At 51.3% G+C, this 26,388-nt stretch overlaps 1 protein-coding gene across 3 annotated transcripts; it reads right to left on the bottom strand.

The window, feature by feature from the left end:
- Nucleotides 1-687: 687 nt before the first annotated feature.
- Nucleotides 688-26,388, bottom strand: Znf385a (zinc finger protein 385A). 3 transcript variants are annotated; one of them, XM_032884233.1, is made up of 8 exons: nucleotides 26,319-26,388; nucleotides 19,414-19,550; nucleotides 7,078-7,188; nucleotides 4,973-5,135; nucleotides 2,922-3,164; nucleotides 2,422-2,591; nucleotides 2,156-2,251; nucleotides 688-2,020 (listed from the first exon to the last, which is right to left on the bottom strand). In XM_032884233.1, the coding sequence occupies exons 1-8, from the start codon at nucleotides 26,326-26,328 to the stop codon at nucleotides 1,790-1,792; spliced, it is 1,161 nt and encodes a 386-aa protein (XP_032740124.1). In that variant the 5' UTR covers nucleotides 26,329-26,388; the 3' UTR covers nucleotides 688-1,789. The 3 variants fall into 3 exon arrangements, with proteins under 3 accessions (XP_032740124.1, XP_032740125.1, XP_032740129.1); XM_032884234.1 differs by lacking the exon at nucleotides 26,319-26,388 and adding an exon at nucleotides 20,572-20,664; XM_032884238.1 differs by lacking the exon at nucleotides 26,319-26,388 and adding an exon at nucleotides 20,561-20,642.

Raw genomic sequence — 26,388 nt, 5'->3', positions numbered from 1 at the left:
CAGCCAGTTCTCCACCTATTCAGTTGTTCATGTTTCATGTTTAGTTATTTATTTTGTATGTGTATGTCAGGGGAGTGGGGGTGTACATGCCTCAACATCCTACTTTCCCTGCTTCTGTCTTCCGAAAGATTGGGAAGTGGGGAGAGATATGAGATGAGATAACAGATCATGAGACCAAGTGAAGACTCTGAGTTTGAGTGGAGGCTTTTTTTGTTTGTTTGTTTGTTTGTTTTTTGGATTTGTAGATCAGGAAACTGAGGTTCATACAGGACAATGACTGATCAAGAATCAGTATATGAGACCCATCCCTCCTTCCTCTGCCTGTCTTGTTGGTGTGAGTTCCCAACAGTGACACAAAAGTTTTGGTTTCTTCCTTCGTCTGGGTTTAGACCCCTCCAGGAGAATTGAAACATTATCGAACAGGAGACTCCTTTTATGCGTACTTAGCGCCGCCTAGTGGAGTTTCAGCGAATTCTCAACAGCTTCAGCTATAGCCTGAGACACTCGAAATGATTTCCTTCTAGCCGAGTTTATGCGAGCTAGACAGGGACTAGAAGTTTCTGCTGGCTTTACACAGACTTCCCAATCTCATTTTCCAGTCTCCCTCCTTAGGCGTCGGACTTCCTCACCATAAGACACATCTTCCAAGTAAATCACTACCCAAACAGCAAGCAAAGACAGTTTGAATCCTGGGCAGGAGGGCAGAACAAATCTAGACTTTATTGTCAAGGAGAAAGAGGAAGGGGGTTTGCTACATTGTCAAGCAGAAAGAGTCCATGGGGAGGGGAGGGCCAGTGGGGGCCGGTCCCCATCCTGGGTCGGCGGCTGGAAGGGCTGACCACACGGAAACCACAGAAGGGACGGGTTGGGGGTCACGCCCCCGCCCGAGTTGTGCAGTGGAGGTGTCACGGGAGGGGGCAGCCATGAGGTCTAGGAACTGGAATGGGGAGGCTACAGACGGCAAATCCTGCGGAAAGGGACGGGCCGGGGCGGGGGCGAGGCTTCTATTGCTTTTTGCTCACAGTTTTGCGGAAGGCGAGGCGGGGGTGGGCTTGGACTGGACACCCCTTGCCCCCCTTGGTACCCCTTGGGCGATGGGTGCTGGTGAAAAGAATGGAACCCGGACCGGGGAGGAAGAAGGCGAGGGAAGGGTCTATGAGGGCATCTCCTTGGTCCCACCCAAGTGCCTGAGATGCCCCCAAGTGCTGCCCCCTGCGATGGGCCCAGCTGGACCTGGGGCTGGGGCATGGTGCGGGGCGGGCACAGTGAGGTTGCAGGCGGTAAAACCAAAGTGCTTACGAGGGACCCAGGATCCCGCCTGTTCCCCTCCCCCTGCGGAGGACGGGGTTGTTCACGGAAGCGCTTTAGTTTGGGGTAGGGGAGCCGGAGTCCCAGAGTCCGCTTATTGCCAAGAAAATCCATGTTCTCCCCCCGGGCCCCGACCATGGCTTGTGAACCCCGTTTTGTGCTAGGTTTGGAGGGGAAGGGTTGGATGGACATGGCTTTTGGGAGGGGGTGTCTCCGAGGGGGCTCGGGGGTGAGACGGCCCCCCTCTTTTCTAGGGGAGAGGGAAGGGCAGGGGGCGGGGTTCCCTGAGATCTGGGGTGTTCCCCCCCTTCTGAAGCCCCCCTCCCCCGCTACCCCTCCCCTTTCCTGGAACCCCGTACCTCGGGGTGGGGGGAAGGAGAGACCATTCAGGGAGCGCCGGGAGAAGGGGCGGGCTGGGAGCCCGGAGACCTGGGTCCCGGCTGGAGGTGGGGGATTCAATGGGAGGGGTTCAGGGTTGAGGTCAGTATGGGGAGAAGAGGATGGGTCCGTGCGCAGTTCGGATGGGTCCTGGGGCAGGGTGGAGTAGAGGGTGTGTGATCGGTGGTCCCTGCAGAAGAGGTGCAGCTGGAGCTGGGCGCAGGGACAGCGGAGAGCCTGCTGCAGCGGCCATCACCGCAGCCACCGCTAGGGGGCTGGGGAGCAGGCCACCGGCCAGGGACTTGGGCAGCTCCTTGGAGAAAGTCAGCGTGCCCTGCAGCAGGCAGAAAGATGGGGACAAAGGTTGGGCCAGTAGTCCAGCAAGCTCAACCCCTGCTGGCTTGCCCAGATCCCTTTCAAGCTTTCCTGAGTCCTCCCATAGCCCATTTCCCCAGCATCCAGGCCTCACCGCCAGCTCTGCAGCGCCCCTAGGTTTCTTGTGCCGGCTCAGTAGAGGGTTGGGCTTCCCAGCCACGCCATCTCGGTGCCTCCTGCTGGAGATGTGCTGTGGTGCAGTGGGTAGTGGGCTGTGAGCTTTCAGTAAAGAGTAATCCCCAGAGGCAGAACCATTGCTAAGCACTGGGCCATACTTCTTTGTGAGTGGTCCTTACCCAAGTTCCCTTCCTTTCTTCGGGTCAAACTATTCAGATACTCTGGGAAGGATGCAGGACATACCTGTTTCAGCTGGACCTCCGAATTGACCTTGACATTGCAGATCTCACAGTGGAAGGTTCGGTCCTGGGCAGGAGCCTCTGGTTCCCCAGGAGTGGGAGGCCCCAACCGAGGGTAAGCTTTGATGGGTCCCAGCCCACTTCGGGCCTCCAAAATTGTCTTGTGCTTAGTACCTGGCCCACAGAGATAGGTGGTGAAAGCAGTTGAACAATTCTACAGGCCTCAAATGCCCACCTTCCCCGTTATAATGTGTAAAGGAACGAGGCAAGTGTGGGATTTTTTGGAGTCCTATGGGTCCCTTCTAGCTCAAATGGGTCTGGGAAAAGGTGAAGGTGAATTGGGAAGCAAGAGGCTAAGGAACAGGGGAGATGTCTGGGAAAGAAGACACACTGAGGTCTTAGAGGACTCAGCAATGCTGGAAGGCAGGGGAGTTAGGATGCAGAGTTGATTGGGGTGAAAGTGAGCTGAGGACAGGAGACTTCTTAGGAGTAGAGGACCCATACCTTTGTTGTGTGCCTCAAGCTGGGACAGGGAGTTCACAGCCACCTTGCACAGTGCACAGTAGAGCAGACGCTTAGCTTTCTCCTCTTCTTCCTTGCTACCCCCAGGCAGGGAAGCTGGGACTGAAGTTCCCCCTTCACCCTTGGTTACACCCTGTCCAGACTCTGGAACACTGGGAGGAGATGGGGAGCCAGGCTGTTTCTCTGGGGATCCTGGGGCTGGACCCAGGCCATTCTCCATGGAAACTGTTGTGGAAGAAACATGGGGTCGTCCCAAACGACTCTTCATGTGGAAGTCCTCCCCTACTTTCTTGAGGGTAAGGGCCCAGGAGTTAGTCCCCACCCTGTTACAACATGCATGTTCTCATGTCCTGGGCCACAGCCAAATTCTTTGCAGCTGCCACTGGCTGGGTGTGCAATTGCAATGCCTGGCTCACTCCCCCAAAGCTAAGGATAGCCAAGGGAGGCTCTCTCTACCAGGCTACCTTTAGTGTAAAATGGGTACCCTGCCCAGCCAGAGGTAAAGGCAGACACCAAGGATTCATCCCATCATAACCTGGGGTCCAGCCTGGGCTTCCTGCCAGGATTGCCAGGATCGCCCCATTCCCAAAGTCTTGCCTGACCCTCAAGGAGGCACACCACTGAGCAACGGGAAGGTGCAGAATGAGGAGAGGGAAAGTCAGGAGAGGAGGATGTAAGCATAGCAGAGGGAAACAGAAACTAGAACCAAAGAGGGAAGAAGCAGGGATCCAGGCTGCTCTATAATTCATGGCTCAATTAAAGATGCACAGCCCCAGGCCTCTCTTGCTTCTACAGGGGAAACTCTAGCACTCCCACTCTTGCTCCAACAGATGATCCAGTTTCCGGGTCACGGGGAGGGTTGTGGTGGGAGCAGAAGAAGGTGGAAGAATTTTTAACCCCTGCAGGTAAGTGCTTGTCCTTCCTATGATCCACCCTTTGTGTCTTGTACTCATTCAATGACATCTTCCATCCTCATCTCAAACCAGACAGGATGTCATAGCTTATGAAAGCAGTGTGGGCACACTATCTATCCCATGTCCTCAGAAAGCGTGCAGGGACTAAATGAAGCAATGTGTGTAAAGCAGTATTGTTACTACTTAACAATAGTGGTTAAAAAATGTTAACTGTCACCATCACCAACTCTACCCGTCCTTATTTTATACAAGTGCTAACAAACCGAACCAAGATGATCAGACTCAGAACCAGCCAGAGCACAATTAGAACTCAGGCCTGGCTCCCAGATCTTGGAATGTGAGAGGGTGTTTCTGTGTGTCTGTTTGTGTGCAATCACAGTGGGGGCCTGGATCCCAAGCTGGCGATATAGAGACTTGTTTCTCATTATTTTTAGGGTGGGGCAAAAAAGACAAGCCAGACTGAAGAAATGAGGACCAGTGGAATGTTAGGTCTCTCTGGAGTTGGCCATGACTGATATCTGATGTGGTAATCCCAGGGTGGGGGTGGCTGATATCCTTCTGTCCCCATATCCTCTCAGTCCCAGTTCCTTAGAACTAGGGTTGAGGACCTGCTACCGGCAGTGAGGGGAGAGGAATTGCAGAACTGCCTTCTGTAAAGCAGAAAAAGAACTTTAAAGATCTTTCTTTAAAGAAGTTTCTCTTTCTTAACTTGGCTCTGAGAAGTTCACAGGTCCATCCAAGATCATTTAGGGAATCTTCTGGGCACATGGCCCTCGGTCTCCAGGGAAGCCTGGCTAGCACAGAGGGGGCTTCATCTGGAGTAGATGGATGTCTCCCTGCTCCTGGGGACGCTTGCCAGGTGTCCTCACCCTAGCCCCTTGCTGAGTCACTTGGGCAGTGGAGAGGACAGACAGTAGGGACTCTGTTGAGAAGAGCTGAGGCAGGGGTGGGTGGGGTGACAGGATGGAATTTTGACATCACTGTGCCTGGCTCCGGGACTCACCTTGGGTGTTAGTGGGAATGGGGATCAAGGGAGGAGGAGAGGAGCAGAGGGGGAGTTCTGGGGAGTGGGAAAGAAAAACAGATCAGCTGAGAAGTGTGAGGGGGATTCAGACACACCTGGACGAGGGGCTACGCCATCCCCACTTGGAGGAGTGCTGCCTGCTGGAGCCGGATCTCCTGATTCCCGGACACTAGGCTCCCTGCCTCGGGTTTTGGCAGCTTCGATGCCTTTGACTCTTCGGGCATGGCGATTACCCTTGTAGTGCGCCTCAGCCTGGCTCTTCAAGGATGGAGGAAGAACACGGAGTCTGAGATCACCTTTCATCTACTACACCCCACGGAGCTCCTTCAGGTCTCAGGGTGGCCTCAGCAGGCTGCTGTGTGGAGCCCATGCTGACAACGCCTGCTTACTGCTGTGGCTCAGATGGGCTTCTCAAGCTTTAGTCCCTGGGAATCTGGACCCTGGCCTAGTCCAGTTTGTACTCCACCACCACACCCAGGACCTGGCTGATGACTCAGGCCCCCCACCTAGTCCTGAGTAGAGGGAGGGGACCTTCAAGTCTGCAAGAGAATGCTGAGCTGGGGAGGCAGAACACAAAACTAGTTGGCATCTCAGATCCTGGGTGCCTGAATTCCTCTTCTGCCCAGGATCCTGCTCTGCTGTTTCACTGGCTCTGTCCTGATACTTCCTTCTAGGCCTCATTTTCCCTGGAGCCTCTGTCTGTGGACACCCTGGAGGACCCTGGACTCAAGCCCAGCTCTGGAGACAGGAGACAGCAGCAGAGACAGCTGTCAAAACAGAGAAACTTTATGGGGGAGGAAAAGGGAGGGCAAAAAAAGGGGGATAACTGTCTGTTGTTGGCTTTCTATCCCTACGATCTTGTTCCCTCCACCAGCAAGTGGAGTCAGGGTTGGCAGAGAGGAGGCAATGAGGCCTGACACTAGTTTAGTTCTCCACCCACCTACTCCCTTCTCCCCCACTTGTGCCATCACTAAGAATGTATAATATTAGAGTCACAAAGTCACCCAAATGGGTAGAAATAAAGGTGTGAACGGGCCTGGAAACAAGATTGACAGGGATACAGCAGTGGTGTACAGAGCCCTGCTCTATAGGAGGCCCGTGCATGTGTATACATGTGCTGGGTAGAAAAACAGAACGAGTTTTCTCTTCCCCTGCTCAGCAGAATAAGGCTCTGCTGTTTTTCCTCCTAAAGCTTTTAGAGCCTGCAGCCTTACAAAGTCTGGACCTAAACAGAATTCCCAATGGAGCTCTAGAGGAAGGGAATCTGAGAGACTTCTCCTCATGAGGAAAGCCCCAGACTTTTGGTGTAATTTGGAGGGAGGTTAGAAAGGGGCAGAGAGAGGAGGGATGTGGGAGGTTGGGGGTGAAGTGGCAGGGCAGTGCAGTAGATGCCAAAGGGGAACCAGGTTTTGTAGAGAGCCAGTGAGGTTAAACTCAGCACCTACAGATGGAAGATTAGAGGCTACACACCTTCCTTGTGTAGTGTGTTTCCAGGCCTCCGAGCAGGGAATGCTCCAACCCCAAGGGAGAGAAGGGCCAGCCTTAGAGGATTTGTCTACTTCCTGCCAGAATGCTCAGCAATATCCAAGCCTGGTGGCACAAGCTTGTAATAGCTATTTACAAGGCTGAGATGTGAGGATTGAAAGTTCAAGTCCTGTCCGGGCTACAGTAAGGTACCGGCCAGCTTGGGGAATTTCTGAAGCCATGCCTCAAAATAAAAAATAGAAAAAGGAGCCGGAAGCTGGGCTGGGTGTGGTAATGCATGCATGCAAGTGAGGTCCTGGACAGCCAGGGCTATGTAGAGAGATCCCGTCTCAAAAAAAAAAAAAAAAGGAAAAAGGAAGAAAAGGTCACAGTGGTACATGCCTTTAATCCCAGTACTCAGGAGGCAGAGGCAGGCAGATCCCTTAGTGTGAGGCCAGCTTTGTCTACAGACCGAGTTCCAAGACAGCCAGGACTGCACAAAGGAACCTTGCATCAAACAAACCAAAAAGCAAACAAAAGATAGAGCATACACTAGTGTCTCTTACCAGCCTTCCATCCACTCCTGCCACCTTCCTCCCAGGGTCCCACTTTGTTCTCCCTCAGTATCCCCTTAAGTCACTGCCCCTCACTCAAAGCTACCAGCACTCGCCCTCCCTCAAGGTCCCATGGCTTGCCCTTCCTCATGGTCCCACCCTACTTGCCAGAAGGACATTACCTGAGAATTGAAGCGGATTTGACAGACATTACAGGAAATGACTGGCCGCTTGGTCTTGAGCAAGGGTCCTCCAAATGTGTGGGAGAGCACAGCCTTCTGTACAGGGTCCATCTGTGGATGTTGGGTAGGGTGAGTTAGGAACCCCTGCACAAGCTCATCGATCACCCCCATTTCCCTCTGCCAGCTGAGGTGAACCAAGGTTCTTAAGCCCTGCCCCAGGCCTCAAGGTTCCTAAGGCCTCTAAGGCTGTTTTCTGGTTCTCTTCAGCCCAATCTTCATAGCCCTGGAAGGGACCTGATAGACACACTGGCCCCAATGCTCCCATTTCATAGGAAGTAGAAGTGGGCTATCCAAGGCCACATCATGAATTAATAGCAGAGCTGCAAGTTGGACCTGGATTCTTACTGATTTACCATACACCAAGAAGGTTCAACTCTCTGTTTCCTTGGCCTATCTTTTGCAGTGAAGCCAACCTGTCAAAAGCCACTGACAGACAAGTCCCAAAGCATCAGAGAGAGGTTGTAGGGCTCCTGAATCCTTCTGGCCCTGCTCTGGGGCACAACTGTCTGCCAAGTGCAGCTTTTGGTTCCAGGAGCCAGATTTTCCCAGTTTCCTATCTCTGGGCTCCACCTCATCCTAACACATTTAGGTTCTGGATCGCTGAAAGACAGTACCTTCTAACAGTGAATAGGAACTTGGGATAGAATTTGTGGTTCTAGTGAAGAATGAGGAAGAGGATGGGAAAAACTGATATGGTCTGAGGGAACCCAGGACCTTCTGAACCTTCTCTCACTATCAGCATCAGCAGGGCTTCAGGGCAGAGCTGTTGGGATTGGAGGGATTGGGAACCTCCTCTGTTCCATGCTGGATCAGAAGATGCTTTTGCAGTCTCCTGCCAAGAGTTCACATAAGCAGGGAAAAGGACAGTGTTGTCTCTGAGGCCTTCTGATATCAAGGGATTCAGCTAAAGGGTCAAAGGCACAGAAACAGCTACTCTGAGCAGTTCTGCCCCTCTCCCCTTGGTGGCCAGGGAGGGGAAAACCTGGAATGCAGCCACAGACAAGGTATAGCTGGGATGTCTTAGAACAACTCGGGACTGAAACCTTATCTTCCAAGGGGAGGGGGTTAAGACGTGTTAGCTGGTGACTCAGGGGTCCCTAGCAACTCACTTGAATCTCTGTGCTCAGGTTTTGGGGTTTTCCATGAGACAATATGAGGGGTAGAGAACATGCATCTCCCTGCCTTCCCATAGGAGTCTCTCCAGCTGGTTGAAGTTACTACCAGGAATGGGTCCCAGTGAACTTGGTGCAGACCTATGTCTGTCTCAGTTTGGTAGTGGTGGATGTTGGAGCCATGACTGAGTTATGATAACCTGTGTGGACAAGTGTTAGTCTCTTGGTCTGCCCTTGGCCAGAAGCAGCCCCTCTTAGTGGCTGTCTTCATCTCCCACAAACTTCTTGAAAGCCCCAATCACATACAGGGAAAAGTCAGAGTAGGACAAAGAGAAAGAGAGGGCGGGAGGGAGGGACAGAGGGAGGGAGGGACGGAGGGAGGGAGGGGGGGAGGGGGAGAGAGAATGTGTGTGTGTGTGCACACCCATGAGCAGCAGACAGCTTTCCATCAGTGCATGAATGATGGAAGGGAGAATGGATGCCACATACTGTGTGTATCATCTGAAGATCAACATTTCTTCACTGGGGGCTTTGCTGACACTGCGGATGGTCAGGTTGTGTAATCTTCAGCTGTGTGTTTATCTTTACAAATGTATGATATGTTTGGCAGAAAGAAAGTTGGAGACAGGCTTTAATCAGAGAGGGGAGACAGATTGCTGCTCTCAGCTTCAAGTCTCCAGGCCTTAGTCCTTCTTTTTTCAGAGACATCCCCCACACCCCCAGCTAGTTCTGCCCCAGGGTTCTCGTGAGCCCTGGGCTTCCTCATACGCTGGGTGGGGAATGGGAATTCCGCCCAAACAGAAACCCAATCTGGGCCAGGAAACCTAAGTCGTATAAAAACAGTGGGGAGAGCATAGGATGGAGAGGAGAAAGCAGTCTCCTGGTTCTATCTGTACCATCACTTCAGCCAGTTCCCAGGAAGGCCTAAGGCCAAGAATCCCAAGGATGAGTTGTGGACTGATTTTCCCAGTCTCCATCCCCTCAAAGTCTAGGTTCCACCCAGATCCCTCCTCAGAAGTGAGCAGTTTGGGGAGTGGAACAAGAAATGGAGGGAGCCAAGCTAGCCTGCCCCACTCTTTCTTCTAGGGACTGAGGGGACAGCTGGTTGAAGGTGAGGGCTCAGGGCCCCAGTCCCCAAGTAGGTGGAATGTGAACCACTGAGGTGCTCCTCTAAACCAAGGTCAGGAGGCCCCGGTGACCTAGATGAAGGCTCCCTGGGGAAGGGTGGAGGCTGGCATCTCCGAAGACCCATTTCATTCTAGAGCCCCTTCTCTCAGCTCCTGGCCTAGACACACCCTGGCAAACTCTCCAAAGCAGTCCCCTCCCACCTGCCCTCCAACAGTGGTGAAGGGGAAAGGCTCCCTGAAGCTGGGCGAAACGAATCAGGCAAGGAGGGAAGGGCAAGGAGGAGGGGACACCAGACCGCGAGCAGGAGGGGGCCTGCTACGATTAGGTTTCCTCTCGATGCCCTTTATCGGATGGAACCCACTGCCCCTTGTTCAACCATCCACTTCCCTACCCCACCCACTCCTCAAAATAAGGCGACGAGAGAGAAAGGGGTGGAATGGCAGGGACGTAAAGACCTGAGGAGCAGACAGGGCTGACAAGGGAAAGAGGGAGCTGAGGGTGCCCAGAGAGCAGGTGGGAGTTGGTGGGGAAGGGCTGCTGGGAAGAGGGCAAGGCAGAAGAGATGTCTGGGCAGCATGGTGATAGAAGGATAGGGGTAGGACCGATGGCAAGTCTGAGATTTGGGGAATTCCAAGGACCTGGGAAGCAGAGGCTAGCGTGTCCAACAAGGTGGCAGGAGTCGGGGGCGCCAGTTGGGCTCCAGAGATCGGCGAGGGCCGCGCCGCGTGGGGGATGGGCGCCGGCCGAGGACCGGGCGAGGAGAGGTGGCCGGGCCCCGCAGGGCGGGCGGGGATGGGATGGGGGGGCGCTGCGGCAGCCGCGGAGGCGGGGAGGGAGGGGCTGGGCGGCTTACCCTGCGGGGCCCAGGTGGCCGCGGCTCCATGGCCCGGGGCGGCAGACCCAGGCGGGGGCCGAGCCTGGCCGGCCGGGCGGGCCGGAGACGCGGCGCTCGTTGCCCGGGCGGCTCGGGGCTGTGAGGCCCGGCTGGTTGGGAGGAGGGGAGGCGGCGCCGGTTCGTCCGGAGCCCGCCCTGGAGGCGGGGCCGAGGGCGGTCCGGGAACGGGGGCGGGGACAGGGCACAGGAGAGGGAGGCCAGGGGCTCCAGCGGAGAAAGCTGGGGACTGCGACCAGACACTGCTTCCAGGAAGGCCTTGTTCCGGCCTGGGGCCTCTGGGCCAGGCGGCAGGGGCATTGACCTGATGACCTCGGCTACCAGCACTTGGGTTCCTTCCTGGGTCCAGTGACCGCACCAGTCCTATGCATGACCATGTTTGTCTAGCTCAGACATTGTCCTTTCTTTCACCCCTCCTACCCGGCTCCCTGCCTCTCTGCTGACAGCTTTTCCCATACAACGCTTCCCCAGCTTTCTCTGTACACAACCCCTGTGCCCTTGCTTTTAACAAGTCACCTCGCTCACGTGGGTGGAAAACCAAGCCCAGGTACCAAAGATTCTGGGCGACTTCTCTGGTCAGTGGAGCCGAGGGCTGCCTGAGCAGAAGCGACCTAAGAGTGGTGGACGTTGCTGCTTAACCTCTTTTTACCTCTTCTTCTGGGTTCTCCACCTGCCCCAGAACCAGTTTCCCAGAGCTACGCTTCGTGCACTTACTGCCCTCTGGTGGTCAAGTGGGGCAGTACTGAGAAGGCCAAAGATTTCCCCACGGCTAAGACACTTCATTTTCCTTGGGCAAGGCCTCTACTTCTGGGTCTCATGGCGCCCATCCTACCCAGGACAGCGACGAGAGAGATAAGTGAAGCTGGATACTGGTTTAAGAAAAGCCGACTTTGGGAGAGTGATGGATGTCCAAGGGCAAAGGCAAACAGTGGACTGAGTGAGGGAAGAGTGAGGGAAGATAATACTGCAAATGTCTGAGGGGCAGCAACTGCCCATGTAGGAGAGAAGGAGGGAGATACTAATCCACAGGGAGAGACTGCCGTAATTCCACCACCACCACTTACTGTCGATTGAGCCCTTGGAATGTGCCAGCTCTGCACTGGGCTCTATGCTCGGATTATCTAATTTAATCATCACAACTGCGATTTGAAGTAAGTGCTATTATTATCGTCTTTACTTTATAGATGAAGGAACTGGGGTTTAGAGAGGTTAGATGATTTGCTCAAGGTCATAAGCTAGTAAGTTGCCGGACTGGGATTTGAATTTAAACCTGAGCAGCCTGACTCCAAAGCCATGGACTTAGCAGCTGCACAGGCCTTCTGAGAGACGGGTGTGCAGTGTTTCTGCAGTCCTCGTTGCCCTGCAGAATCTGAACCGTCATGCAACCAGATACTCTCTCTTGTCCTCTCTGCCTCTACAGAACAGACTTACTTCCCTCCCACCCCCATCCCCCCGTGTTTGTTTTTTTGGACAGTCTTACTCTGTAGCCCAATCCGCCCTTGAACTTGTGATCTTCCTGCCTCAGCCTTTTAGGTGCCGGGGTTACAGGCCTCTGCTGACAGGCCTGACCAATATTTACTTTTATAGTTGGTAAATTTAAGGTTTGGGATGCTTAACTGATTTGCCTAAGTTTATAAAGCAAGGGGTTTGCAGCATCAGTTCATGTCCTAGAAGTCAGATGCTATCAGTGGTGCTGTTTGCCTCCCTGCTGCACTCCCAGGTCTATTCATACTCATGGCTTTATTGCTATAATTTATTTACTCACTCCATCTGAGGTATTGGGGCTTGAACCCCTGGACTCACACATCTCAGTACTCTACCACTGAGCTGTATCCCTGGGCTTCACTCTTTGGCAACGGCAAAGTTTTGCTTTAGTTCAGGCTGGCCCAGAACTCAACATGTAGCCCAGGCTGGCTAGAAATTTGTGGTGATCCTCTTGCCTCAGCATCCTGAATGCTGAACCACCACACCTGGCTCCACACCTATTTTGAGGCATTCTCTATCTTGCACTTAAAAAGTGTAAGAGAGTGTGTGTGTGTGTGTGTGTGTGTGTGTGTGTGTGTGTGTGTGTGTGTAGATGGCTCACTGGGTAAATATCTGCTGCTAAGTCTGATGACCTAAGTTCAATTGCCAGAACCTATGAATGGAAGGAGGAAAACTCAGTGGACAGGAGGGGACTAATTCCCCAAGCTTTCCTCTGACTCTCACACGCATGCTGTATGTACATGTTTCCACCCCCACCCTCACAATAAACAAATAAAATGTGTAGTGGATGCAGTGGTGTGTATTTTTAATCCCAATACTCAGGAGGGTGAGGCAAATGGGTCTCTGTGTGTTTGAGGTCAGCTTGTCTACAGAGTGAGTTACAGACCAGTTAGGTCTGTATAGAAAGACCTGTCTAGATAAATAGATAGATGAATGGATAGACAGATGGATGGACAGACAGATAGATAATGTAATAAAAAGAAGAAAGCTTGGTGGTGTAGTAGTTCATGCCTGGAATCCCAGCACTCAGAAGCTGAAGGATCTTTGGGAGTTGGAGGCCAGCCTGGGCTACATAATAAAAACTTGTCCCCCCCCAAAAAAAACAAAACAAAACAAAAAAAATCCTCATAGTCTGGACAGGGTGATTCAGTTTACTTGGGAGGCAGAGACAAGAGGATCTCCACAAATCTGAGGCTAGCCTGATCTACAGTACTAAGTTTCAGGCTAGCCACTAGCCAGAACTACATATTGAGACACTGTCTCAAAAATTCACAAATAGCCGGGCTAGTGGTGGCACATGCCATTAATCCCAGCACTTGGGAGGCAGAAACAGGCAGATCACTTTGAGTTCTGGAACAGCCAGGGCTATACAAAGAAACCTTGTCCCCTCATCCCCTCAAAAAAGCCAAAAATAAAGGGTGACCAGTGAGACAGCTGAGATGGTATGAGCACTTGTTACCCAAGTCTGAAGACTTGGAACCCACCATGGAAGGACAGAACCAATTTTCAGGAGCTGTCCCCTGGCCTCCACCCACATGCTGTAGAATGTATATGCACATGTACACAATACTGACATCTTAAAAACCAAAACACAACAAAATAAGCTTGATAAAACAAAAGCACCCAAAACACAAAAGGGTATGAGTTGGCCCTCTGTGTTCTGAGCTCCAAGCCTTTGGGTCTAACTGACGGTATGCTGAAAATATTTGAAAAAAAAAATCATGGCTGTATTAAACATGTAAAACTTTTTCTTTAATATTTTTTATTACACGTATTTGTGTGTGTGTGTGTGTGTGTGAATAGACGTCTTGTGTACACATTCATGCCACAGTGTGCTTGCGAGAGTCAGAAGACAACCTGTAAGAATCAGTTCTCTTCTTTGACTATGAAGGCCTGAGAGACCAAACCCGAGTCCTCACACTTAGCAGCAAGCACCTTCACCCATGGAGCCATCTAGGCATCCCCAGACTTTTATTCTCTTGTCATTATTCCATAAACAATACATTTCGAATGGGTACTATAAATGACTAGAAGCAATTCAAAGTATAGCAGATATGTAGGTTATTTGTGAATATTGGGTTACTTTATACAAAGGACTTTACCATCCACAGGCTTGTTACTCTTGGGGTCCTGGATTCAGTGCTCGTGACTGACAAGAGATGATAGTATAATAAAAAGTCCATCTTGGTCTGGGGAGGCTGCTCAGCAGACAGCAGCATCCGCCCTCAGGCCTAATAACCTGAGTTTGACCCCTGATTCAAAGATGGCAGGAGAGAATCAACTCCTAATCTCTCTTCTAACCTCCACACTTGCACCCGCACTTACATACACAAACAAAATTATAAATATTATCGATTCAATATTTTTAAGTGAATATGTTTATCTTCATGTGCACGTCTGTACACTATGTATGTGTCTGATGTCCGTGGAGGAGGGTATCAAATTCCTAGAATGGTCGGGAGCTGGGAACCAAATGGGCCCTCTACGAGATCAATAAGTGCTCTTAACCACTGAGCCATCTCTCCATCCCTGAATAACTAAATATATAAAAAACAAAACCAAAAAAACTGCCTCAGAGCCAGGTGAGGTGGCACATGCCTTTAATCTCAGCCCCATGGAAGCAGAGGTGGGTGGGTAGATCTCTGTGAGTTCTAGAGCAACCTATTCTATGTAGTGAGTTCCAGGTCAGCCAGGGCTACAAAGTCAGACCTTGTCTTAAACAAACAAAACAGAGCAAAAACCAACCCTACCTCTCAGGCTAGAGAGATGGTTCAGCAGTTAAGAGTACACGCTGCTCTCTTCTGTAGGACCTGAGGTCCGATCCCAGTACCTACACCATCACAACAGCTTGTAATTTCAGTTCCACGAGGGTCTCATACATCTGCATTCCTGAGGCACCTGCACTCCACTGTACATGCTTATACGTGCACCAACATATTTTCGAATAGTAAAAGCCAATGTTAAAATACGTCTCTGTTCCTAACTGTAATTTCCCCTTCCCCCACAGAGTGGCATCATTTGCAGTTTCTTGGGTATCCACCCTGCTGACATATTCCAGCACTCACATATGATCCTGCTCCTTCCTTCAGTCTTATAAACGGTACCTGGTGTTTTATACCTTGCTCTTTCCTTTTCCATTACATCTTAATTTCTATAGTGTGTGTGTGTGTGTGTGTGTGTGTGTGTGTGTGTGTGTGTGTGTGTAGGCAGGAATAAGTTCTTCCTTCCACCATATGGATAGAACTCAGGTCTTCAGGCTTCATGGAAAGCATCTTTTTATCCATTGAGCCACAACTCCCTCAATTTTGTTCAACAGCCTCACTCACTCTGTAGACTAGGCTGGCCTTGAACTTGTAATCCTTCCACCTTAGTGTTTCCTTTTTATTTGGCTCTACTATGCCCCAGCTTCTAGAACAGCTGGCATTACAGGCCAATGCTGCCTGGTCTAGTTTTATGTTTTTAATGTTACTTTTATGGGGACATGTGCACATATATCATGTGCACATATGGTGTGCATATGATGGCCAAGGGATAACTTGTGGGATTGGTTCTCCCCTTCCGTTAATGTAGGTTTTAGGGATTGAACTCGGTCACCAGGTTTGCATGGCAAATGCCTTAGACCCACTAAGCCACCTCACCAGCTGTTTTTGAGATTGTCTTGCTAGGTAACTCAGGTGTGCCTGGAACATACATCCTTCCTACTTTTCTGTCTCCTGAGTTCTACAGTTCCAGGTATAACCACCGTGCCCAACCCTTTTTTTATTATTATTAATTTTTCTCTTTAATGTTAATCTTGAGGATTGAACCCGGGACTTCATACATCATAGGCAGAAGCTGATGCTTGAGGCAGCTGGAGAGATGTCTTAGCAGCTGAATACCTGATACTCTAGCAGAGAACGCATCACCTGAGTTCCATTCCTAGCACCCATGTAAGGTAAGCTCCAGGGACAGACACCTCTAGTGGCACCTGAACTCATGCACACATACCCACCATGTACACACAACTAAAGATAATAAAAAAATATATTTTTTAAGCCAGACAGTGGTGGTGCACACCTTTAATCCTAGCACTTGGGAGGCAGAGATAGGCGGATCTCTGAGTTTGAGGCCAGCCTGATCTACAAAGTTCCAGGACAGCCAGGCTTAAACACAAAACCTACCTCAAAAAACCAACCTGGGGGCTGGAGAGATGGCTCAGTGGTTAAAAGCACTGACAGCTCTTCCAGAGGTTTTGAGTTCAATTTCCCAGCAACCACATGGTGGCTCACAACCATCTGTAATGGGATCAGATGCCCTCTTCTGCTGTGTCTGAAGACAGCTACAGTGCACTCATATACATAAAATAAATAAATATTTAAACAAACCAAACCAAACCAAACCAGAACCCCAACAAACAAACAAAAACCAACAAAAATTGTTGAGCGACAGCCTCAGCTTGCTGTGCTCAAGGCTTTAACCACCAGAAGCTCCACCAGAAGCCACGGAACTGAGGGGGTCAGAAATTCCAGTGCAGGGACAGCAAAATGGCTGAGTGAATGAACGTGCTTGCCACCAACCCTAACACCGTGAGTTCAAGCCCCCAAACCCACAGTGGAAAGAGAGAATTGCCTCCCGACCTTGCTCTCTGACCTTCTCACACCTTGGCACAATAGTATTGTCTCACGCAGACACTAGAAATAAATGCAGTAAAGAGAAAGAAAAAAAAAAGAAAAGAAATAAAAAAGAAAAGAAGGCTCATATGAAGTTGAAATACTTGAGATTACATGAAAATGCTGGCAAAAAAAGAACAAAAAGAGAGAAAGAAACCCTAGGCTACAGCCGGATGGCGTGGCAGGCATCTATCTATAATTCTGACCTTATAGAGGCAGAGGCAAATACCAGAGGAACAAACAATTCAAGAAACAAAACATATTTACATGAGTGGACTAAAGATGAGTCTCAGATGAGTCATTTAACCTCTGCGTTTCTTTTATAGATGGGGACAGTTCCCGGGCTGCAGAGCCTGAGAATATGGTATTTAGATAGAGGACAGCATTCCCTGCCCTTTGATTCTAATTACACCAGGTCACTTGCACTTTCCCAAATGATCCTTTTTTAGCTATTGTTCATGTGATTTGATTCAATCTGAAATGATCTTCCTTCATTTTATCTTAGTTTGCTTTATTTTATGTGTGTGAAGTATGAAGTGTGTTTTCCTGGGCTAGTCTTTTTTTTTTTTTTTTTTTTTTTTTTTAGCTCTGGTCATCCTAGAACTGACTATGTAGACCACATAGTCTCACAGAGACTCACCTGCCTCTGCCTCCCAGGTGCTGGGATTAAAGGTATGTGCTGCCAAACCGGGTTTTTGTATCAGGTATTTTGTCTGCCTGTTTGTATGCACCCCACATGCAAGCCTGGTGTCCTCTGAAGCCAGAAGAGGTACCAGACCTTCTGGGACTGGAGTTGCAGATGGCTATGAGCTGCCATGAAGGTTCTGGGAATCAAACCGAGGTCCCCTGAAAGGCAGTATAATAAAGCTATCTCTCCAGCTCTTCTCTAAGGCTGCTTTTACAACTCTGTGAATACTCTGTGTGTTATGACCCATGTTTGAAATTCCAGTACTTGGGGGAGGCTGAGACAGGAGAATCCGCAAGAGTTTGGAACCAGTCTCTGCCACACAGGAAGACCTTATTTCAAAAACAAAACAAAGCAATACAAAACAAAAACTGTTAATGATTCTTCAAAGCAAAAGTGGTGAGTCCTTGTTCCAGCTAGATTAAGTCTTTTTCTTCTGCTTTTCTTTATCCTGCTTAACTCCAGTTGGCTCTTTAGGTCCCCCTACATCCAGCAGATTTGTCTTGGTATCCCCTTGTGCTCTCGTGTAAACTAAACGCCTTCAACTTGGCTCTTCAGGGCTATAGTTAACTTGATATTATTCCTGCTAAAACATGGGCAACTTACGGGCAGTGGCCAACTGACTCCTATGCCTTAGCACTGGGCGCAGTTATAAGCATACAGTATTGTTCAGTGCCTTATCATCATCATTATTAAATTGCTTGCTTTATTTATTTATTTATTTATTTATTTATTTATTTATTTATTTTTGGCAGTGCTGGGAATTGAACATAGGGCTTCACTCGTGCCAGGCAAGTTATTTACCACTGAGCTGTATTTTAAGCCCCTTCGCCTACCCTTTTTTTTTTTTTTTTTTTTTTTTTTTGAGACTAGGTCTCATGAATCTCAGGCCTGAAACTTGTTATGTGACTGAAAATAGAACTCCTGATCTTTTTGACTCTACCTTTTGTGTACCAAAATCACATCCTCGCTAGCGTGTCTGCGACAATATTTATAACCTTCCTCCTGCTTTGTAGCATATACGCCTATCTATCTCCCGATGTAAGTTCACTGAGGATAAACTGTCTTCTGTTCACCCTACTGTTAGCACGGGTCTAGGACAGTGCTATTTTTACAGTCAGTGCTAGGTTCCCTCATCTGTAAAATTAAGCTAATGTCACCAGCCACCCCAAAGGTTGAGATGTGACAAACACTTTGTGAGAGTCAGAGTGCAGTGCAGAGGCTGCTTTAGGTTTCTAGGAGGTGTTTGGAGGCTGCAGCTACGAGCTGAAGATCTCTCTGTCTCTAGACAGGGGTCAAGTACATTGGGCTGAGGGTGACCTTGAACGTCTGATCCTCCGATCTTTACCTACTAAGTGCTTCTGAGCCTCAGCTTCTGACCCCTGTTGTCAAACTGAAATACTTCTGTCTACCTTGCTAGGCTGTCTCTGTCAGGGGTGGTTTTAGGTCTCCCAGAGACCTGAGCCCTGGACTCATCCTTAGCTTACCCTCTCCCTCGCCTCTATTCTTTCAACGCCACTTGGTCACCATGGCGGGTCAATATTTCCTTGCAGGCACCTCCCCAGCCTTTCCTTCTTTTCCTTCCCAATTTTACTGCCCGTTTAGGCATTTAGGGGATTTGTCCCCTTTACTGGCTGTCCTGGTCATCTTCCTGAATCATAAGTCTTACCAAGGCACTCCCCTGATAAAGAATGGGAAGGAGCTCTCTGTTTCTTTCCTATTAACTATAGAAGACTTTGCCATCCCTCCGGCAACAAACTGATCCTACCCACCCAGCTGTGTACTCTGGAGAGCTGGAGATGCTAAAAAAAGAAAAAAAAGTGGGCCCCAGGACCCACATAACACTGCCCTCCACACTTGTACAATGGCATGTATGTTGTGTGTACCTGCACGCGCGTGCGCGTGCGCGCGCGTGCACACACACACACACACCCACACACACACACACACACACACACACACACAAAGGAAAACCCCCACAGCCATACTTCTTGCCCCCTTGGTTCTTTCCAAACCCAGCATCCTCGGCTCTTTGACTTCCTGCGACACTACCACTTAGACCTTCTTATTCTCTGAATGGCTGAACACTTTACTGAAGGGTGAGTGGAATGGAGCAGTGACTGGATGGCAGAGAGAACTCTCAGGACATACACTGTTTGCATTGCAGTTACTATAGCATCAGAGAGTCAGCAATCCAGGGACTAGACATGAGGAACGCAGGGTCACAGGAAGTGAGACCGAGTTAGGCTTAGAAGGACAGCACGGAGGTACACTGGGAGTGAGGGGACTCAGGGGCGTGGGGCAGGGGAGACAGACAGTACTCACTGTGCTGTAGTTGCTGAAGAGGCCCAGGGTTGGGGCTGGCTCCAGTGGGAAGGGCAGGATCTGCTTCAGGTCCATCGGGGGCTGCATGATGGGGGGCTGCCGGAGCAGAGGGAGGGGCCCTGCTCGGCTCAGGCTGCCTGAAGGGCAGAGAAAACATTCTGTGGAGTAGGAAGACTGAGCTTGGGAACCCCACCCAAGTACACAGTGCTCCCTAGCTGAGGTTCCCATAATCAGAAGTGTGGCCTCGTGAGTGTACATCTGTAGGAACCGTACGCACACTCCCCTTGCTGCTGCTCAAGAAGCAGATCCACTGTGGGCCTGGGGACACAGGCTGGTCTTCCCTTGGGGGTGGTTTTCACTTCCCCCTTCTGCATCCTCCTTCCCCAAGCCCTTCAGGCTTTTTACAGACCCAAGAAAGGCCTAGACCTCCTCTGCAGACAGCCTACTCTGGCCTCTGGATCTACTCTGAATCCCAGACTCCTTCCTCTGATCTGGGGTTCTTTGTGTATCTGGAGGTTTGTTGCATCACCAGATCTGAGTCAAGGGGGTGACTTGTCACACTGTCCAGAGGGGGACACTGAAACCTGGATTCAGAGGAGGCTGCTGCATCTGGCTCCCTAAGTTACAATGCTGCTCAGGTCATAATTCCTGAAAAATTGTTGCCACCTCTGGGCGCCATGTGCTCTGACCCTTCTGTAGCCCCTTTGGTCCCACCAGACCCCATTGTCTCACCGGGCAGGCTCAGTCCCAGCTCTGCAAGAGGAACCATGGCCACCGCCTCTGCGAGAGAAGGGCCTCCATGTGACCCCAAGGGGAAATGAAAGTCCAGCCAGCCATTCAGTACCACCCCAGAAGTCTTCTCCTCCCCCTGGAGTCTTGGAGGAGGCTCTACCAGGTTCCAAAGGACCCAGCCTAAAGGTACTCAGGACCCTCAGGGTTTCCACTGGCCCAGCTTCCTCCTGAAGCGTTGTAGTCAATCAGTTGGGCAAGTCCTGCTGCCCTCTACTACTCCAGCACCCTCTGCCAGCTGCAGGGGTTTCTGGAACAAAGGCCAGACCAAGAGGCTGCCTGCCTGGCCCTGGACCTCCCTTGACCTTCTTAGGGTAATGGGTCCCCAGGCTCCTTTCTTGTCCCTCCATTGACTCACCCCTGTCATACCTTCTGTAGCTGGCACTTGCTGCCCCCCAGGCAGTGGCCTGGCCCTGGCCCCCTAGGGGCCTGGGCCTGACAGCGTCCCCTTCCCTTGGTTCTGCCCTCTGCCCCCTTCCTTTACCATCCCCCTCCCCCAGCCCAGTCAGTAGAATCAGCCAATCAGAGTCCTGGAAAAGTGGGGCAGAGGGGAGGGCGGGGGAGCAGGGATTAGGGGAATCTGAGGAGAGAGGGAGGGGGTGGGGAGGGCTCAGGCACAGCTGGGGGTGGAGAATGAGGTCCAGAAAGATCTGGAGGGGTCTGTTTCTTCCACCCAATGCCAACACTGGAGGCCAGTGTGCCTGAGGCAGACAGGGGTTAAGACTGCTGGGAGCTTGGTTTCTAAATCCTAAGGCCTGAAGGAGAGGCTAGGATGTTTGCCTTTGGCCTTTGAACTGTTGGGAGTCTGAATGCCTCAGTCAGTGTTACCTTCACATTTGGGATGTGTGTGTGTGTGTGTGTGTGTGTGTGTGAGAGAGAGAGAGAGAGAGAGAGAGAGAGAGAGAGAGAGAGAGACAGAGACAGAGACAGAGAGACAGAGAGAGACACAGAGAGACAGAATATGTGGGAAAGTGGCAGAAGCAGGAATAGGTGACTAGAAATGGAACAGACACTGAAGAGGCTAAAGATGGGAAAGTAGGAAGGGAGTTTAAAACCTGACAGGCAGCATGCAGACCTAGATGAGGACAGGAAGACCCTGGGGCAGAGACCATAAGGTGAGAAAGACAAGGTGAAGACAGGGACAGACACACTCGCTGATCATCTCTTCCTCCTGGTCTGTCCTCTCAGGCCTTTCCTCTACGCCCCACCCTTCCTCACTGCCTGGCACACTAGGGCAACCTTAACGAGCCTCAGGAATGGTGAGAGAAACCCGAGTGCTTGAAGTGTCCCCCGCTCCCACTCCCAGCAGCTGGCTCAGGGCTGGCACTTCCACAACACAGCTTGGCTCCTTGACCTTGTCCCTGGCTGTCAACTCGCTAGGATCCCACTCCCAAATCCATTTTAGAGGAGAGAGATGAGTTCCAGAAAAAGCCACAGGGAAACATTCGAAGAACTGCCATGTACCAGGCCATGAGCCGGAGTCTTATCTGATTAAGCTTGGAGATGGGGAAGTCTGGGAGATGGCTGTGAAGTAGCCAGTATTATTTCTTCCACTCATCATGCAAGAAGACTGGGACTCAGAGAGGTTAAAAAACTTGGCTGATGCCACACAGCCTTGAGAAGCCGGGGCTAAGAATCAAATCAAGATCTGTCGCACTCTAGCAAATTCTTCCTCTGCTACATTGCTCCCAGAGGGCTCTCATTTAACGCTGAATCGGAGGACTGAGCACAGGCTCACATCTGGTTTAAGCAGAGAACGCGGAAAGCAATTCCTCGCTTTTCCTGGGTGTGGAGTCCTCATTTAGCTTTACAGGAAGAGAAATGGAGGAGAACAGACAGAAGCCACTCAGTTCCCTGTAGCCTGGAACTGACGTGGAACAGGGTTGGGGTGAGAAGAGAGATGGGACAAAGGCATGAGATGGGGTCAGAGTGAGGGAAGTGGGGAGATGGGCAACTGGTGAGGGACTTTCCCTGGATTCTCATGGCTTCTCCACTCTGAAATCTGAGGTGGGAGAGGGGCAGATGCCATCTTAAGAGCTGGGTGAGCAGAAACCCGGCTCTTCAGGGCTGGGGCTGAGGCTCAGTGATAGAGCACTTGCTTCTCGGTTTGAAGCCTCAGGCCCATCTACTGTTTTCTGAGAAAAATAGTTGCCATTTTTTTTTTAAAGTTTATTTTTTTTTCTTTTTCCTTTTTCCTTTTTCTTTTTTGAGACTATAGTCCTAGCTGTCCTGGCACTCACTATGCAGACCTGCAGACCAGGTTGACCTTGAACTCACAGAGATCTGCCTGCCTCTGCCTCTGAAGTGCTGGGAGGTGTACACTACCACAACTGGCAAATTAAAAAAAAAAAAAAAGCTGATTATTTTTTATGTGTATGAGTGTTTTGCCTACATGAATAAAAAAATGTACCCCGTGTGTACCTGGTACCCCCAGAGGCCAGAAGAGGGTGCTGGATCCCCTGGAACTGGAATCAAGGGTTGGCTGTAAGCTGCAATGTAGGTATTGAGACCCAACTCAAGTCCTCTGCAAGAGCAGCAAGTGCTGTTAACTGCTGAGCCATCTCTCCAGCCTCCTGAGGCTTATTCATTGACAGGACTTTATATAAACAATCTCCCATGAGATGGTTTCACTGTGCACTAACTGGGTGAGTAGCTGGTTTCTCTGACTGGCTCAGTCTCATTTCTCATCTGTCAAACCAGAACAACAGTACCTGCCTCCCAGAGTTGATGACAGGATTGAACGAGTCTGTGTAAAGTGCTGGCACGACACAGTGAGCACTCAATAAATGTTTGCTGAATAAATGAATTCTTTTATGATAAATGACAGTTGGTTCAGATGTCGGGCATTACTAGACCAAGGTCACACAGTTAGTGGGGAACTTAAATGGGTCTCTCTCCAGAGTAAGGTTTTCAAGAATCATGCTTTCCTTGGTAGACTGGAGAAGAAAGGGGAGACAGGAGACGAAGAAGGGCTGAGGAAGGAACAAATTCAAGGCATTTGTCTTGTGGAAGGTGAGGGCTGCATAAAGGTTGGAAGAAGAGATGGTTAGGTGGGGTTGGGAGGAGTCAGGGTCGGGCTGGAGCAGGCTACTCTAGAGGGAAGCTCATTAGAGTAATTACCTACAACAGACAGAGCCCCACCCTCAGTCCCTGGGGGATTGTTAACACGTTCTATTCAAGGCGGTTTCCAAGGGTGAGCTTGCAGACTCTTGGTCTGAATGCACCTGTCCATCTCCGAACCCGGGTTAGCCCTGGGTACTTTTTGCATTCAGTATCCCGCAGTCAAGCCATATCTAGCTTCCTGCATCTCAGCGAGTGCTGCTTTTCCCCCTGTCCTCTCCTAAAACGTCTGGCCAGGTCCCGGGCCATGGTCCCGGGCCATGGCCCCGGGGCTTTCTTAGGTGGGCTGGGCAGGCTTGATGTAGGGAAAAGCAACAGCCTGGGCGAGTCTGCTCTGGAAGTGGCTCAGCAGGGTAGGGCGGGAACAGGGAAGGTTTTAGGGTAGGGCTGTGAGTTAGTGACTGTCTCACTGGGGCGAGACTGAAATCATGGTGGTGAAAGGGACCTCGTGAGGCTAAGAAGGGAACCCGCCTCTGAGGCAAAACAAGAGGCTGAGATTTCATCTTTAACCACCTCTGCTTCCCTTCAGGTATTTTAGCTTCTTCCTCCGAAATGGCCAAAATTAGGGTCAGGGTAGTGGGGGAAGGCTTGAACTCCTGCTTCTTATCCTTTTGGTCAAGTCCAGTGAATCTGTCCCCTCTGCCTCAATTCCTTCATCCTGACAGGAGGCAGGCAGAGGGCCGGAAAGGCTTTGAAGTCAAAGATGAAAGAGACAAGGGGATGATTGTGCACAAGTAAAAACACCAGCCCTACTAACCTGCGGGTATATGTGGGTGGGGGTGGGGCTTTGAGGAGGGCGGTGCCTAGGGTGGGAGGGGCTTATTGCAGAGCTTAGGGAAATCTTCCCAACCTGAATGGAAAAGCCCTCCCTCTCCAGGCTTCTGCCCCTCACTAAACCAGGGACTTAGTTGCCAAGGATGATGGCAGCCTAGGGAATCTGAATTCAGAACTACCATCTTGAATCTTGAGGCCCTGATTCTTACGTATGCTTTAATTTTGACTTGAGACAGGTTCTCACCCTGTAGCCACTCTGGCCGCGGACTCATTCTTAAGCCTCAATTCCCAATCACCTTCTCCCTCAGTCTGCTGCGATAATAGGCATAAGCCACCACATTCAGCTGAGCTGGGTATAGCCATCTTAGGGTTCCTCTAGGGCTGCCTCGTAGAGGACTCGGTGACCTTAGCATTCAGACCCGAACACCTTAGTACGATTCTGAAGGTGAGTTTTGAGCCCTGGCAGGCAGTTTCCTCCCTCTTTTCCTTCTTAAGAGGGTTGGGATTTAAGGGGTTTGGGGGGCGGGAGAGCTAAGCTGAATGAGGCACCACTAGATTCCCACCCCTCTGTGGACTTGGCAATAGGACAGAGTTCATTATTGTGCCCTCCAAAGAGATGGCTGGGGCCAGTTAGTGGCAGGGTCCAATGTCAGAGAATTCGGATTCAGTCTTCTTGTGGCTGGATGTTGGTAGGGGTCTTCCAGGTCTGACACCTAGTTTTTTGAGGCCTCTAGACCAGGGCCAGCAAGTCTTAGCCTGGCCTGTTCTGGGCAAGCATGCTATAGCCACTACAGATGGCCCAGGGTACAGCTAGAGTATAGGAAACACACCGGCAGGCAGAATGTGGAGCCTGTGTGTTAGGGTCCTGATTCTAAACTGTGTTGGGGGTGTCTCCTGGAGTTAGAAGGCAGACCACCTACTAGAGACAGCCTTGGGGCAGAGGGACGTGACAGACATTCACATCTTGGTTCTCTCATTCATTTAAATAGCTATGATGGTTGGCCAGCTGGAGGGAGGCAAGGCATAAAAGTCGTGAGAGAGGCTGCGACCACACAACAGCTAGAGGGAGGAAGGAGGGTAGAGCGGAGAGCCGGGCTAGTGAAGACACAGTCAATGGAAAAAAGAGAACACGGGCAGAGAGCCTTGGGAGAGGGATGAGGACAAGGGATATAGTTCAGCCCTTCAGCATTAGCACAGAGCCAGGTGTCCTCAGTGGGGGCAGGGAGACCACAGGTGTCTGAGAGTGGTAGGGGGCTTCACAATAAACAGGGCCCTGGAACCCGCCTAGCCAGGGTGGAGGGCAGAGGTCAGAGCAGGCCCTGCACTGCTGTAGCAGCAGGGTTGTGGGCAGGGGCTGCTGCAGAGTCCGGAGTACAGCTAGGCCCTCTCCTCCCCCATCCCTGGGGCTCCCTTCCCGATGTAGGTCATGAAGATGGGGTGGCCAAGGCTGAACGGGCTGGCTGTCAGAGCCCAGCGGGACTTCCCTTCCCCCACTCTGACTTTCCTTCTCTCCTTGGTCTCTTGTAGCCCCCGACCCACGGCTGGGGTGGAAGGGAAGAAGGAAGAGAGGAAGAAGGGCCCAGGCAGCCGGCTCAGGGAGAGAGGGGCAGGTCCCAGCGTGTCGGGGCAGGATGGCTGCGGAGACAGGATCTAAGCCGCAAGAGCCCGGGGTGGACAGTATCCCACCCGCTCTTTTACCCAGCCCCCTTATCTTCACCCGTCAGGTTCCCACCTCCCACCGCACTCACCTCGAAGCTACACCCAGCATCTTCTTCCTCCGCCCCCCACTTCCTCCTTTCCCTCTTATCCTGGGCCCAGAAGGCTGTCGGAGTGGCTAAGCCAAGGGTGGGGGAAGGCGCTGGGGGTGACGGGTCAGAACCTTTACCTCAACTCCACCAGGCCAGGACCAGCCCCCTCCCACAGTCTCTCCTACAGTGTCTTATAATATTCATGAGCCTCATGAATACGCAATGTTCTCATTATGGGGCGGGGGTCTCACTCTCTCGGCCTTCCTCTTGCCCCTCCCTATCTTACCAGGAGAAGCCGCAGCTAGGGGAAGAGAGGAAGAGAGGGACCCCAGATGTGCAGCCAGATGAGGGGGGAGGGGGAATGAGTGGCAGACCGGCGGCCGCAGTCACCGCGGTGCCGAGGTGAAGGGGGGGTTGGTGACCCAGTGAGAAGAAACCAGGTACCCAGAGCCCAGAGTAGTGGAGACCACTCACCGAGGATCATGCTGGGGACCCTGGCTCCCGGGGTTCCGCGTCGTTCTGTCCCGGGGGCCGTTCTGGTCCG

The sequence above is a fragment of the Rattus rattus genome, chromosome 1, assembly GCF_011064425.1.
Source record: "Rattus rattus isolate New Zealand chromosome 1, Rrattus_CSIRO_v1, whole genome shotgun sequence".
Taxonomy (NCBI): domain Eukaryota; kingdom Metazoa; phylum Chordata; class Mammalia; order Rodentia; family Muridae; genus Rattus; species Rattus rattus.
This window is presented reverse-complemented; position numbering and strand designations above follow the sequence as displayed.

Bases quoted from the DNA above. Each gene is read 5' to 3' on its own strand.
- Znf385a (XM_032884233.1), bottom strand. The intron at 7,189-19,413 runs GTGAGTACTGTC...CAACATCCACAG, and splicing joins TCTTCAGCAACTACAGCACA to ATGGACCCTGTACAGAAGGC. The intron at 2,592-2,921 runs GTATGGGTCCTC...TCTGTGGGCCAG, and splicing joins GCTTGAGGCACACAACAAAG to GTACTAAGCACAAGACAATT.